General features: G+C 48.6%; 7 protein-coding genes across 7 annotated transcripts; 4 read left to right on the top strand and 3 right to left on the bottom strand.

The window, feature by feature from the left end:
- Positions 1-1206: 1206 nt before the first annotated feature.
- N7462_006512 (alpha/beta fold hydrolase) lies at positions 1207-1771 on the top strand (the record flags this gene model as incomplete). Its single annotated transcript, XM_057078230.1, has 2 exons — positions 1207-1365; positions 1439-1771. The coding sequence occupies 2 exons, from the start codon at positions 1207-1209 to the stop codon at positions 1769-1771; spliced, it is 492 nt and encodes a 163-aa protein (XP_056933810.1).
- A 959-nt stretch (positions 1772-2730) lies between these two features.
- N7462_006511 (uncharacterized protein) lies at positions 2731-4107 on the top strand (the record flags this gene model as incomplete). The annotated part of the gene is made up of 1 exon (XM_057078229.1): positions 2731-4107. One exon carries the CDS (start codon positions 2731-2733, stop codon positions 4105-4107), a length of 1377 nt encoding a protein of 458 aa, XP_056933809.1.
- A 299-nt stretch (positions 4108-4406) lies between these two features.
- Positions 4407-6163, bottom strand: N7462_006510 (AGC family serine/threonine-protein kinase; the record flags this gene model as incomplete). The annotated part of the gene is made up of 2 exons (XM_057078228.1): positions 4407-4837; positions 4906-6163. 2 exons carry the CDS (start codon positions 6161-6163, stop codon positions 4407-4409), a joined length of 1689 nt encoding a protein of 562 aa, XP_056933808.1.
- Positions 6164-6342: 179 nt separating this feature from the next.
- Positions 6343-7026, bottom strand: N7462_006509 (uncharacterized protein; the record flags this gene model as incomplete). Its single annotated transcript, XM_057078227.1, has 2 exons — positions 6343-6566; positions 6606-7026. The coding sequence occupies 2 exons, from the start codon at positions 7024-7026 to the stop codon at positions 6343-6345; spliced, it is 645 nt and encodes a 214-aa protein (XP_056933807.1).
- Positions 7027-8150: 1124 nt separating this feature from the next.
- On the bottom strand, positions 8151-8333 carry N7462_006508 (uncharacterized protein; the record flags this gene model as incomplete). The annotated part of the gene is made up of 1 exon (XM_057078226.1): positions 8151-8333. One exon carries the CDS (start codon positions 8331-8333, stop codon positions 8151-8153), a length of 183 nt encoding a protein of 60 aa, XP_056933806.1.
- Positions 8334-10263: 1930 nt separating this feature from the next.
- On the top strand, positions 10264-10472 carry N7462_006507 (uncharacterized protein; the record flags this gene model as incomplete). The annotated part of the gene is made up of 2 exons (XM_057078225.1): positions 10264-10326; positions 10347-10472. The coding sequence occupies 2 exons, from the start codon at positions 10264-10266 to the stop codon at positions 10470-10472; spliced, it is 189 nt and encodes a 62-aa protein (XP_056933805.1).
- Positions 10473-11918: 1446 nt separating this feature from the next.
- On the top strand, positions 11919-12815 carry N7462_006506 (uncharacterized protein; the record flags this gene model as incomplete). Its single annotated transcript, XM_057078224.1, has 1 exon — positions 11919-12815. One exon carries the CDS (start codon positions 11919-11921, stop codon positions 12813-12815), a length of 897 nt encoding a protein of 298 aa, XP_056933804.1.
- Between the last annotated feature and the right edge of the window lie 1477 nt (positions 12816-14292).

The following is a 14292-nucleotide window of genomic DNA, read 5'->3' as shown; positions in this document are numbered from 1 at the left end:
CACCCTCCTATATATCAGCATAGCCGATCATCCCCGCTACTCCGCAATGCGTCTCGCCAGATGAAGCGGACTCCCTGCCATCAGAACTGCAGGTCGTTCAGTCAAACGGACCCAGGACCTCGCAGCCAGGCCTATCATATAAGTCTTGGCGCTATTGACGATAGCTCGTCGCCTGTCTGGATACTAGATGTGTAATGACGATCATCGACGCCGATCTCGCAAAGAGTCTTCATCTTCACCTGCAAGATGCATCCCCGTTTTCGTTGCAGGTATCGGATCTCGATACTTGTCCTCCGCCTTCGTCACGTTCGACGTATACTTCCGCGCTACGGACAATTTGGCACGTATCCCCGAGGCACACCTGGTAGAGAACCTGAAGGCAAAGTGGCTTATCAGAATGAATGATATCGAGCTCAGTACAATAGTCCCTTCTTCAGGACACCACTAACAGCTATTTTTACGATGTCATGAGAGCACACGGCCAAGACTTGTCCATCGCCGGAGCTGCTAAGCTGCCTCCACATGTCCCTGCATATTTCGATTTCCAGCATTATTTTACTGGGAGGTTTCTGCTCCACGGCATATATGCGCAAATAAAGAAGCAAATTAAATAATAGCGAAGAGGATAATACCTGGATGGGTCACCACATAGACGTTTTGGCCCCTCTCTTCCCCTCTCCGGCTTACGGCCCCGTTCTCGCCCCTGTTACTAATTCAAGCTAGCTCACCACGTATTTCAATTAATAGTTTTTCTCATTGGCTAAAACTATACGGGTTGAGCAAGGCATGAAGGCTTCACTTCTTATAAAAGCGGGTTCCCTTGTCAGCCTGGTCAGCTCTGCTCCGCGAACATATTATTTCAGTCCAAATTGCCACGAGTTTCTCAAAATACATCCCGGGCCACAAACTAGAAATTATGGAGTCTCGCAAACCAATAATTGTCGTTGTACCAGGCTCTTTTCACAGGCCCGTGCATTATCGCAAAATCCTGGAGCCGCTACACGCCCAGGGCTACGAGACAATTTGTGTTGATCTAGTTACCTGCTGCAGCATTTCTGGTTCGGACAAAAATCAGTTGTTGAACCCAGAACTCAATCATTTTGATGATGCTGCTGAGATCAAAAGAAATTAATACCACAGCTTGATGAAGGCAGACAAGCTGTCGTTGTCAGCCATAGCTATGGATCATTGCCGGCGTCTGCATTGATGGAGGGCCAAACCATCACTGAGCGGGCTGCAAGGGGCCTAAAAGGTGGTATTGCCGCCGTTATCAATCTGGCAGGATTTGTGTGGCCTGCAAGGAACAAGTCCATTACGGGCGACGAGGAGGAATCCACTCCTCCACCCCCATATCAAATATGGAAGGTCAGTATTAGTACTTATCTTCCAGAGGGTTTTTGTTGCCTTTGCTTGACACGGGCATTGACTTTTTATCTAGGATGGTATTGTAACACTTTTGGAAGACGCCAAGCCATTATTCTTCAGCGACATCCCTCCCGAACAAGCGGAAATCGAATTCGCCAGTCTCTTCAGAAAGCAAACAATTAAGAGTTTCCGCACACTTCCGCAGTATGTGGCAGCAGACTATCAATGCCCAAAGACATATGTTCTTTCTGAGAATGATAAGTCGGTACCCCCCGAATGGCAAGAGAAAATGGCAGAGTTGGGCAAACACGATATCATCAGAGTGTCTTCGGGCCATGCATCCTTTCTCAGTATCCCTGAAGAAATTGTAGCAATCATCACAAGAGTTGCTGAATCCTCTACTTGATGGAGCTTGATCTGGCTGCAGGCGTTCTCATGTAGATAGATAAAGCATGGATGGACCAACATGTCTGAAATCCATATAGATATTTACAATGAAAATCCAAAATTAAATCAGCTACATCAATAAGGAACTTGGATGTGGAGCTATGTAGAGATATAAAATCCTCCAAGTTACCTCAATGGTCAACCTTTTTTTCTTTCTCTATCTCTCTTTCTTTCTTTTTTGAACTGGTGGGCTGGTGTTACCCTTTAAGCTGGGTCAAGTGACCCTCAGCACCTTCTTAGCTAGGCTTAGACAGAACCAATAACATCACCTTTACATCTCCTGACACTGTCACAGCTGGAGTGGATTTGTCCCCAGGGCAAGAAACGACGGCGGCACCGAACATGTCGAAATCACGATCGACTATTTTCCTTGACAAAAGACTTGTCCATTTTATTGATAATACGTATGATGAAATATCTTGCCATGGCTTTCATTCTTAGAATTCTTTGATTTGTGACTTCTTTTTTTCAAATTTTATCTTCATATACTTCCGCGATCCAACTAGAGACGCCCGGATCATTTGGTTAATCCGGGCCGAGCAGCTTCCACTGGGTTGCGGCCGACAACGTCCTCTACCTTGATCGTGCTCCCTGTGTCTGGGAGTCTTTATTTATCATAGTACCCGTCCACCCAGCACTTTTTACAAGTGCGAATTTACGCCTTCGATCCCCCAAGGATGCGATGAGAAGTTCCGCTATGCGCGATTGGCCAAGACAACACCGAAACCTGGGATAGCAAGAAGCGATAGGACATTCCGGAAACGCAAAAGCGCGCGGGCGCGCTTCACTTGAGCCCACGTCTACAAAGAGACAGAGATTAATCATCACCCTTGGTCGTCTCTTCTCCCCTCACCTTGTCTCGAATTATCTCCGATTTTACCACACTCGTCCCTCGGAATTTGTCCGGCTCTCTTCTAAATGGAACCCTCCGCGTCTCCGGCACCGCCGAAGCACCGCATCCCGGGCCTGCCGAATCCAGTCGTTGCGTCTGAGCAGATAAAATGGATATTCTCAGATGACGAGCTTGAACGCACCCCGTCGCGTATCGATAAGATCGAGCGAGAGAAGGAGGACTACATACGTCACCGCGCTGTCGAGTTCATCTGGCAAGTGAGCATGATGCTCAAGATGCCTCCACAGACTTCAATGACAGCCACTGTGTTTATGCACCGCTTCCTCATGCGATACTCCTTAAGGGGACAATACCCAGAGCTGGCAGCCGATCTCATGCACCCAAAGGTGATCGCAGCTGTCGCCCTGTTCGTTGCGTTCAAGGTGGACGAGACGATGCGTCGTATGAAGGATTTTGTTGTGGCATGCTGCCGTGTGGCCATGAAACAACCTGACCTCGTCGTCGACGAGCAGTCCAAGGACTATTGGAAGTGGCGTGATTTGATCCTCCAAAATGAAAGCGTCATGCTCGAGTTTCTCTGCTTTGACTTGCAGCTGGAGTCACCTTACCGCATTCTTTGGGACTATTGGCTTTTCCTCGGCATTGGAGACAACAGACCTCTCCGAAATGCAGCTCATGCTTTTCTCAATGACTCGACATACACTGTCCTTTGCCTTCAGTTTCAACCGCGGGTCATAGCCGCGGCAGCTCTTTATGCTGGTGCCCGCCACTGCCAGGTCGCCTTCCCAGATGACGCACAGGGTCGACCGTGGTGGGCACAACTCGATGTTCAAGTGAAGGACCTTGTCCGCGCCTGTCGGATGATCGTCAAGATCTACGAACGTGTCCAGCAAAACCTAAGCAAGGGCTACCCAGACTTTGCTTTCTCAGAGTCGGACCCGAGCGACCCCACTCGGCTCTTCAATAACAACCCTGTGGCTGAGCCTTCAAGCACCCCCTCCCTTACAACGCCCGCCAGTGATTCATCTGCGCAGAATGGACGTAAGCGCTCTCGTGAGCCAGAATCCCATGCCCCGGAAGTTGCAGAGCCAACATCCACTTTAAATGGAAATCGATCTCCGAAACGCCAACGCACTATTTCACCGCATCCTGCCACAGGTGCTGCAACAGCACCATCTACATCTCAACCGCGCATCCCTCTCCGTGCTGTCGAGGCACTCAGAAATGCTAGATCTGGAGAAAAATCTCTCCGCGAAAACCGCGACCAAAGTACACAGCCCTCGGGACCAAACACTACAAAAGAGGAAACCAGCGCTGAAGAAGGCGAGGTTTCGGACAAGGGTGCCGACTCGAGCACTGCAGCCCCTCCAGCCCCTGCTGACGAGCCACCCAGAAGAAGCGACATTAATGACGGGGAAGGAAGTGAAGAAGGCGAAATCTAGAATCATAATTTAGGAGTTCTAGGGGGCGTTGGATCCGTGGGATTTGCTTGCTACGTTTCGGTTTGCAAGGTGGGGAAAGTGCAGACCGTGTGTATATCAAATGACTATCTACGAAATTTGCGATGACAAAGAACCCTTGTTAATCTTGAATGTGTATTGTTGGAAGCGCTTGGCGTGTATGAAGTTGCGCAAAAACTGATCTAGGAACAAAAGACGGGCAGTATCCCATAGAGTTGAAAGCAGAAACAGATAGAGCCCCAAATATCATAAAACACCGAAACTCCCAGATTCAAAAGGAATTAATAGCCCGCAGTCACAGCGCCCAACCCATGGTCGAGGAGGCTGCTTGAGGCAACGAAGCTGAACCCGCCAAATGGATCGGCATCGCCGGTGAAGCCGCTCGACAAACGCGAACGGCTTGATGCATAGAGATCATCAAACCCTCCGCCGACAATTGGGCTGAGCGGAATCTGGGTAAAATCCGCAGAAAAATTCTCCGCGAGGGCCGGGTCGGTGACGATTGGCTGGATCGGGGGTTCGACCTCGCGGCGCTCGAGAGCAGCCCAGTCAATCTTGCGGAAGAAGCGGTGCTTCTTGATTGTCTGCAGGTCCTTAGGCATGTGGTAGCCCAGCCGCTTCGAAGGTTCCTTGCGCATCAGGCGAGTGAGAAGGTCTTTGGCATCTGGGCCGAGGAAGTAAGGCAGAACGAGCTTCTGTTTGACGATCTTCTCTTGAAGCTTGGTGTGATTGTTGGCACGGAAGGGGGCGACCCGGTGAGGAGGTCGAAGCCCAGTGCACCGAGTGACCACCAATCACATGCTTTGCCGTAAGGTTTGCCTTGAACGACTTCTGGGGCCATGTACTCAATGGTGCCGAGAGAAGAGTTGCAGCGGTCATCATCACTGAGAGCAATCTTGCTCAAACCGAAGTCCGTAAGGAGCAGATGACCCTCGCGGTCCAGGAGGCAGTTCTCGGGTTTGAGATCGCGGTACAAAACGCCAACGTTTTGGTGCAAGTGTTCAAGGGCGAGGACCATCTCTGCCATATAAAAAGCGGCCGCATCCTCCTGGAACATGCGCTCCATAGCAAGGTGAGTGAATAATTCCCCACCCTGGGCGTACTCCAGGATCAGGTAGAGTTTCTCATGATCCTGAAACGCATAGAAGAGCTTTACAACGAACGGGTGCCGGTTGACGCTTTCCAAGACCATGCGCTCAGTCTTGGTCTGCTCCACCAGCTTCTTGTGCACGGTAATGGATGCTTTCTTGAACTGTTTCTGGGCATACAGCTTGCCCGTAACGACGTGACGGACAAGCAACACAGTGCCGAAGGAGCCTTTGCCGAGGCAAAGCAAGGGTTCAAAATCCTCAGTGGTCATCTTGCGGCAAAGTTGGTTTCGCACGTTTATACCATTGCCGGCTAAATCTGTTGTTACGCTGGTCGGATCTTCTTTAGCAGCATCTGCACTGACGAAATCATGTTCCAGAGGAACTTCATAGCTAGTCAAAACTTCAGTTTGGTCGCTGTCCGAGTATACACTTGCATTGCTGGGAGTTGCGGAGCAAAGGCCATTGGTCTCGGCAGTGGGCTTGCCAGAAAGACTCAACAGTGAATCGAACTGGAGCTTCAATGCACTGACTCCATGGCCCGAGGCCGGCTGCACGAGGGGGCTCGCCCCACCAATGGCGGTGGCTGGGCGAGATTCCGCAGCACGCGAGCTGGTAGCTGAGAAATCCGAGTCTTCATCAGCGGATGCCAGCGGAGTGAAGCCGTGCACCGTTGACCGGGCCGGGTCCGCCTGTGCGGCCTGCTTCTTCTTCTTCTTCCGACGCTGTCTTCCAGACAACAGATCTGGATGGAATGCGGGTGGCTGCATTGCCTTGAGCCCATCAGCGGCATAATTGGCCATTTGCTTGCGAGGTGACAGCCGATCACCCATGTGGACATCCGGGACATGATGATTGGTCGGAGTTTCAACGGAGGGCTGCGCGCTGTCGGCCTGCGGACTAAAAACGTCCCCAACGGAGAGGTCGTCAGGAGGAGCAGAGGAAGGCATGATCCAGGAATTTTACGTGCTCGGGAGTTGGGCGTCCGATGGAGGGTTTTGAGTTTCGAGATGTCTCAAGATGAAGGCTCAAGGTTGTCCCCCGGTCAAAGGCGCCAACAACGATGAAAGTCCAGTAGAGAATGAAAAACACACAGAAGTGTTAGTTGGCAAAGATACACTCGAGATGGCTAGATGACAGCCGCTACTCCCATGAATGCACCCATGTTAGCTTTCTTCATTTTTGGGGTGTAATTGCGAGTTTGGAGGGGTAAATGGAGCTTTGCGCGAGACTTTTTCGCCCCACCAATCGAAGTGACGGCGAAGATCTCGAATCGAGGCAGGGTTACATACCTCAACGTGGAAGATGAACGGCGGTCTCCTTTCAGATTCAGTTCGAACCAGCTTGCAATCTCTAAAGTAGTTTTACCGTCCGCCCTTCTTCAGGACGGACCCGGGACCCCTACCCGAATCACCTCCCCTGCTGCGGAGTCAAAAATCAAGGCCGAAAAAGCCAGCGGAGAGTGAAAGAAGTCGTTCACGTCCAAGTCGTCGGGAGGAGCACGGAGAGCGTCGAAAGTGAGAGCTGAGGTCGAGTTCAGGTTGACCAGAGAGCTGGACAGAGAGATCGAGGCGGGCGAGGATGGCGCAGACAGGTACATAGAGAACAAAGTGTGTGGTTTAGTTTGCGTATAACAGAGAGGTAAGCTCATGAATCCCACAGCGAAGTGGGAGAGATGGGAAGCGTGGAGGATCAAGCTGAAGAAAATCGGCTTCTCTTGAGGCGCAAATCCGGGGGTCCTGCGGCTAAACCCGACGCGGACCACACGTGACGTGCATGTGCAATTACGTCGGCGTGAGTGGTCGGCGACCATTTGCGAGTCCGAGTTCACGTCTGCTACCAGATCCGAGCAAGAAGTGAGGCTATTTAATGATACGTCTTAAACAGTGCGTCGTAGGGTATTAAGAGCGGCCATTTCCCACGTATGCACATACGCCCCTTGCAACATTTGTTTCTGTCAATCAATCGATATTCTTATTCCTGTTAGGGCTTTCTCTATTTACAAGGTGCTATGTAGGGATCTGCGCCATCTGGTTTTCAGCCCAATGCACATAAGAAGTGTTGTCCCTGTCTGTACTTCTTCTTGCTGAGGTTCCCTATCCGGAAGAGAGTGATATGTCAGGAACAGGGAGAAAGAGAAGTTTGCCTTGTAGCCGAATGAAATCTCTAATTCAAGTCTTCTCCCATACTGGGTTAATCTATAAATATGCCTAATGTCCCATATTACTGACACCATAATAGACTTTTCCTGAACAAAGACTTAGTTTTCAAAAAAAAAAGAAGAAACCGAGCCATACATGGCTACATGTTGAGGGCAGTCATATCTATCATCTTCGTTCCGTTCGCCTGCTTGAACGCAACCTACAGACCCCCAGAAGCGCAAAGCACAGTCAGTACCGGGAATAAGAAGAAGTCTGGAATCTTTGTGACAGATCATATTTCCTTGAGGGCATACGGTGATTTTATCATCCGGACCCCGAGTAGATTGTTGCTTGGTATTAGTCCCGATGTCATACACATCGACGGTCCCCTCTAGTATTCGAAACATCAATTTTCCCCCTCCCCCATCGATAAATCGCACGCCTTTGATGGAGGCAAATTCTTGCATTATGTCGTCCTTAAATTCTAGAGACCATTCGAGTTTTTGTTTCTGTTGCTCGTGTTGAAGACACATAGGGTGCCGTTCTCAAGCCCCCCTACGAGCGAGGCCCTATCTGGGCTCCAGGCCATAGAACGCATCCAAGTGGGAATTTTGATTTGGCAGACTGCCTGTGCGGTTGAAATATCGTGAATGTGGATGGAGGAAGGATATCCCTGACTAATTGCCAGATATATTGAGTCTGGGGAAAAGGCGCCACACCAGAGTTGGCCTTTCAAGGGCCCAAGGATGCGGAGAGAGTCACCGGAGCGAGCATCCCAGATTCGGACTGTGTCATTTCATGCAATAGATGCCACAAGCGAGCTATTTGGATTGATACCGATCCACATGACCGCATCGGTATGGCCAGGCAGCTGGTGTCGAAGGGATTTGGTGTTCAGATCCCAGAGATTCACGCTGGGTTGGTAACGACATTCATGACTGTAGTCCTGTACGATGGTGTTCTGGACGATATATACCATGGTTTCACCATCAGGACCAAAATTTGAACTCCCAAAAGATCCAAGTTCACCTGGAACCCCACTTAAGCTGTCAAAAATTGAGTGACGGTCCTCATCGACAGGCACATTCTTGAGTGTGCTCGTTGAAGAAGGCACTTGCTTCCCTTTGTGGCCCAAATTCCACAATCATGATGAGCCCATTCAACCCATCTTCTCTTCGCTCTGTGCGACTAACAAATATGATGCGTCACAGGCCTCTTCCCCCTTGGAATCATAGTCCCAGCCCGGAGGGAAGAGGACAGTGGCTATCACCCTTTCGCCGGGATTTCAGTACAACACCTCAACGCGGCCTTGTGTTTCGACATCAGATACCGAATTTCATTTCCAATTCCTACAGCGGCAAAACGGTCGTCAGGGGTCAGAATGGGTGTAGTCTTCTCGCCATTGAGAAGTATTTTCGCTATCTCTTGACCCCACTTTTTGGGATGACCGGCGCCCGGCTTGCCAGGATCCCGGATGAGGAGGTGAAACCGGAGCGGATGTTATATGTCCTCTGTTGGAGAAAATTTTGCTCGTCCATCTCATTTCCGTCTTCGTCAAAGGACTCCAAGTCTTCTGCTCTCTCGGAATCATTGAGTAATCGTACCTCGGAGCCTTTTTTCAAAAAAAAAAAAAAAAAAAAAAAAAAAAGGGCCTCAGTTGAACAGCGCTAGAAGATGAGCAGCAAGGCACAACGAAAAAAAAAGCCGACAAGGTCAAGATTCTTACTGCGAGAATTTTTGTTTGAAGTGACCGAGCTCGGGGAGGGGCGGTGGAAGTTCTCTTGGGCGGACGTGGTGGCGTCAGTCGTTTGAATGGAAAGCCGGTGATTCACGGTTCTAAAAAACGGGCAGCGGTGAGTAGGAATTATTTAGCTGACCCAGAGATTGAAAGCTGGGAACTTACTCACGAAGACCGATGGGTATAATTCCTTCTACCTTGCTTGTTACAGGCAACTTCCTTTCGATACGGTCCCACGCATAAGATGGTCGTGTTTACCTAGCTCTCTGCGTGGGTCGCAGCCGGGTCCTTTAATAATAGGCCCAATCCTAATGTATGATTAGAGTGCATCCAAGCTAATAGATCCATAGTTCGAGACCCGCGTCTGTTGGGGTTGGGATTAGCTCCGCCCGCGTGTTTGTGTTGATGTCCTCCTTTGCGCTCTCTAACTTCCGAGATATCAATCCTCAAACATGATATCTTTCCATTTCAGCAGGTACGCTCTATTCCATTCATGCGTGAAGGACAACCCTGTGGACTCTACTCAGCTGGCTACACATTAGGCTCAAGTTTCTTTCGTGACTCAAGGGATGACGCGTCACCTTGACTAGTATACGTATGATATTTTAGTGGTCTGTTGATGGTATGGCACTTTAAAGCTCACCTCTGGTCGTCTATTTTACAGTGATTGGTTAGAAGCAAGCTGTTGTACTTGAATGTATATATGCGGAGAATCGACGTCTGGATTGTAAATCCCGGCCAATTCTGTTCGCTCTCTTGACAGGCTATGTCTCTCTCTTGAACTCGAAATTCTTCAGTCTGAACTCGTCCGCGTGTATATTTATCATACGTTTTATTATCTGCCCGTGGAACATCCTCCTACTGCAACATATTCTGACCCTATAACCATTGTCGTGCTCTCATAATTGTCATTATGCAACTGCAAAAATGGCCATTACTCTTCCGCGGCTGTGTCTTCCTAGATCCAGGCTGCTGACGCTACGGATATTGTGCGCAATATCACCATTCTCGGGCCGATTGGCCTGCCTAAACACGGCAGATTGGTTTCTCCTGTCTGAATGCCACGGGGGTCGTGTATCTGTGGACGAGGGCGTCGCAGTCGTGCTTCCAGCTGATAACCGGACAGTAGAATTCAATGGTGTCGATGAGCGCCTTATGGAATGTATGAAAAATGTCGACGAGCCAGATATCCATCGCCGCAGAGGACACGACTGAATATAGCGAGGCCTATGCGGTAGCATTCTCGCGGCACAGGTCACCCATGAATGGCTTATCGCACAGGGTGCAGTTGGCCTTCATCCAGTCGGTAGCCGGCTAGTCAGTCTGGAAGCCAATCTCACCACCGGGGAGGTGGTCAATGCCCGACCGGAGGAACGATAAGGCTTCCATTATAGCTCAAATTTATCATCTTTCATCCGCTGCCCTTCTGATGACGTAACCATCTTCAAAAAGCTCCAGGTGCCATAACTATCAATCCAAGTCGAAGAGCGGGGAATATCAAAACCTCTCAGGGGATCTCCATCTAAAGATGCAATCTGGCCGCATCATAGTTGCCAGAGAAAGAAACAGAAAAAATTTGTCCCCTGAAGGCTAGCCCCTGCTATAACAGAAATGTATTTCTTCTCCTTCGGGGGTGATCCGTGTTTGAGAATGATTTAATTCAAAGGAAGCCCAAGCCCAAGGCTCCATTTGACCAGCACCTTTTCGTTTCTTTTCTTTCGGAAAATTGGCACCGCTGGACATATACCCATCTGCTTTAGCAACTTCCCGAATTGCTTCATATCCCACACTCCAGGGCTGCTCGCCAGCCCCGTACTTCTTCGGCCCGAGCAGCTTGAGCAGTGAGATCTCCGCCCGAGGGGAGGGGACTTTGTTGTCAATTTGTTAAGAAAACTAAAATCATACAACAGATATTGTATGTCGGTGCTTACCTAGCGCCCACGATTTTGGCTTAGGCGGCTCGCCGCCCTATTCAGTGCCCGTTCAGTCCATCACCTGAAGAGCTGAAAATGGGACACAGAAGTCGTAATCTGAGAAACTTGAGAGGAAAAGATTTAAGGAAGTACTATAGTGCATAAGCGTGATATAATGATAGTTTTCTCCTCTTCTTCGCATATCTATCTAGTGTAGTTGGAAGTATCATCTCAATATGATATTAGCCAATATAGTAGGCCTTAGGCCGCCGCGGCGTAGTAACTAGTATATAGTATATAGCCCTCCACCCCCTTTTAAGGAATAGCGTCGAGAACTTAGAATTTACAAACAATCCTTTCGTCGCGATATTGTTATCTTACTGTCCAGTTCCGTGATGTACGGTAGGTAGAGCCAAGTAATTATATAATCGGGGCAGGGGGATTCAGGGTGTTAGCGCCTTATGTACTAATAGCTAGCGTAGGCTTATGCGGGGATGTCCCTAAGGTAACTATTAGATAGTAATATCACCCATAGTCTATCAACTGGGCGAGTGTCTACTAGGACCCCCATTTCGGAGATATTTTTGACTATTCTTTGTGGTTCCTTGAGGCTTGTTGTTGGCCGGTCTCGGAAGCTTAAATTAGCTATAAATATGTACATATATAGCAGAGAGAATGACTTAACCACTGTACTTCATACTTGATCTCGTTGGTTGCATCGTAGAATTGACAAAATATTGAACCCACTAAGATTCTGCCAAATAAATGCACGACTCGTGTCTCGCACATATTCACCGCCTTTACCTGGCCATTCCGGGTCGCCCGATACGCCATCGTTAGATAATAGCAAATTTAGTCCTGGCGTCTTTACAGGATTTCGTATTCCCTCTAAATCCTACTAAGAGCGCACGCAATGTCTGAACTCACCGAATGTAACTGTGGCCCGGAAGGGCTACCTTTATCTGTCAGACGGTATACCTATCGAAAAGAAGATTTTCCCCAAATCATTGACCTCGAGCGTGAGCGCCTTCACCGTTCACTGCATCCTATTAGAACTATATCCGATGGAATATACCATGATGGAAATTTAGATTCCTTGGAGGAGTCTGAAGATGTGTTTGAATATGTTATTTTCGCTATTGATACGGCTACGTACGATCGTGACTTCCTAGATCCGAATACCGAACCAAAACTTTCTATCCACACCACATTCGATCAACATATCAATTCATTAGCCGTCAAAATGGTCCTTCACGAACACGAAGAGCTTTCTGTTGCTCTCGAAACAGCTATAGGGGACGCGTTAGGTCCCATGGGGCTTAAAAGATCAATCTACCACTACCGTTCCACCACATTTCCTGTGGCCAATGGCTCCAAACAACCAGATGCAGCATGGGGCCCGAGACGACCACCACCTGGAACTCCGCGAAGACCCACTGTGGTAGTGGAAACAGCAATCACTGAGACAAAATTCAAATTGCGTCGTGATGTTGGCCGATGGCTCGACCCAATCGATGGTCTCGCGAAGATCGTACTAGCCATAAAGGCAGACCGACAGCGCCCCAAAATCACCATCGAAAGATGGCAAAATACTGGCGCCAACGCAGAGATCGAAACTGTTCAGACCATCGAGATCATAGAAAGCAGTGAAGGTGACGAAGTCACAGTGAACGGTAGCCCGCTCCGTATTCCCTTCCATCTTCTCTTCCTCAGACCCGCCGAACCTCCTAGAGAGCACGATATAATTATTGATGAGCAGGAGCTCAAGGATATTGCCCAATTAATCTGGGAGATTATTTTCTCGGGTTAATGCCCTCGCTTTGGTGTGGTTTTGTCTATTTTTATACTTTGTCAAGATAAGTTGTGTCTTCTCTCAAGATATGCTATGGAGTTAAGGATGCAAAACCAAGGCGTTTCTACACTAAAATACAACCTCTATGGTCTTGAGTCTGAACAAATAGATAGGCATTATTGTAAGGTGTAACGAAACTAGATACGGTTGAGAGATGTTACCACGTGACGGCATCGTCACCGTTAGCTTATCATTAATTCCCTCATAAGAATAAAACATCATCTTTACATCTCCCATAAACCCGGCTTCCTGTTACCAAGAGAAGAGCAATACTGTCGACGAAGGACTCTCGCAGGAAAAGGAATTCTTAGAAAGATTGTCCTCGCCGTCGGTGGACTCACCACCAAGTCAAATTGGTGCGTTTGTGAGATCGTAGCGTCTGAGGATAGGAGGAGCCTACCCAGTCGGGCTGGAAGAAACAGAGGGGTGACTTAATCACTATCGTAACACTATCGTAGCATGATCAAAATAATAATTGTTGATATCATGGCCGAATTTAAAACATTTGAATTTCCCCGCAACCAGGATGCTCTAAACTATAAAGATTACCTTTTAGCTTTTCGATATGCTTTTACCTCTCACAAAAGCTTGTATCGTTCTATTTATCCTTTCGTGATGGTCAGGTAAAAAGTAATATACGTATCGTGATCCATGTTCGAGGACTGCTGTTATGAGATAGGCCAGTAGGATCCCGATGCCGATACTGAGATCATGGCTAGCCAGAATTCTGGGAGGCTTTAATTGATGAAAGCTTCTCCGTTCCAGAGGAACAGTATGGAGCCGTTGGTGTCAAGGTCGTCGATGACATACTACCGCTCAGATATCTTCCTGAAGAGATTTTTTTTGTGTCAACTTGAACCTTGTTTCCTTTTCTATAGGGAGGACTGATAGAAGTGTCATTTCTTCGAGGCTCCCAAAGGCAAGGAAGGACACTAAACCCAACAACCAATCCAAAAAAAAAAAAAAAAAAGAAAAACATACAACAGCAGGGATTCGCTGGTGGTCACCCACCCAACTACTAACCTGCCGGCGTGTGGCTTAAGTACGGCTGAGCGGACGGGAAGCCCTGTTCTCCACACCCTGTGGTCGTATGTACAAGGAAAATTTAGGAGCAGAGCCAAGTAGACTGATGACAGGTACCGCTCAGTTAAATCTTCTCCCATCTATAGTAAGCCAGAACTCGTGACTGTTTTCACTGCGAGGGACAAAGGCCTTGAAAATCTCTCGAGCACTGTCCCAGCTCCCACTTGCGCTGCGGCATTGCATGTAAATACGCTCCAGTCGGAAGAGGGGATCTCCTTGGTAAGATCTCCTACACTTCTTATCTCCCAGCTCTTGAACAGTCTCGATGGCAGAGCGAATGCCAAATGCGAGAATACATAGGGTGACAAAAGTCTTTTTACACCCCACATTTTTACCACTAATCCTACCACTT

The sequence above is a fragment of the Penicillium macrosclerotiorum genome, assembly GCF_028827735.1.
Source record: "Penicillium macrosclerotiorum strain IBT 26536 chromosome Unknown utg000006l_segment0_segment0, whole genome shotgun sequence".
Taxonomy (NCBI): Eukaryota; Fungi; Ascomycota; class Eurotiomycetes; order Eurotiales; family Aspergillaceae; genus Penicillium; species Penicillium macrosclerotiorum.
Note: the sequence above shows the minus strand (reverse complement) of the source record. Positions and strands in the feature narration are given on the sequence as shown.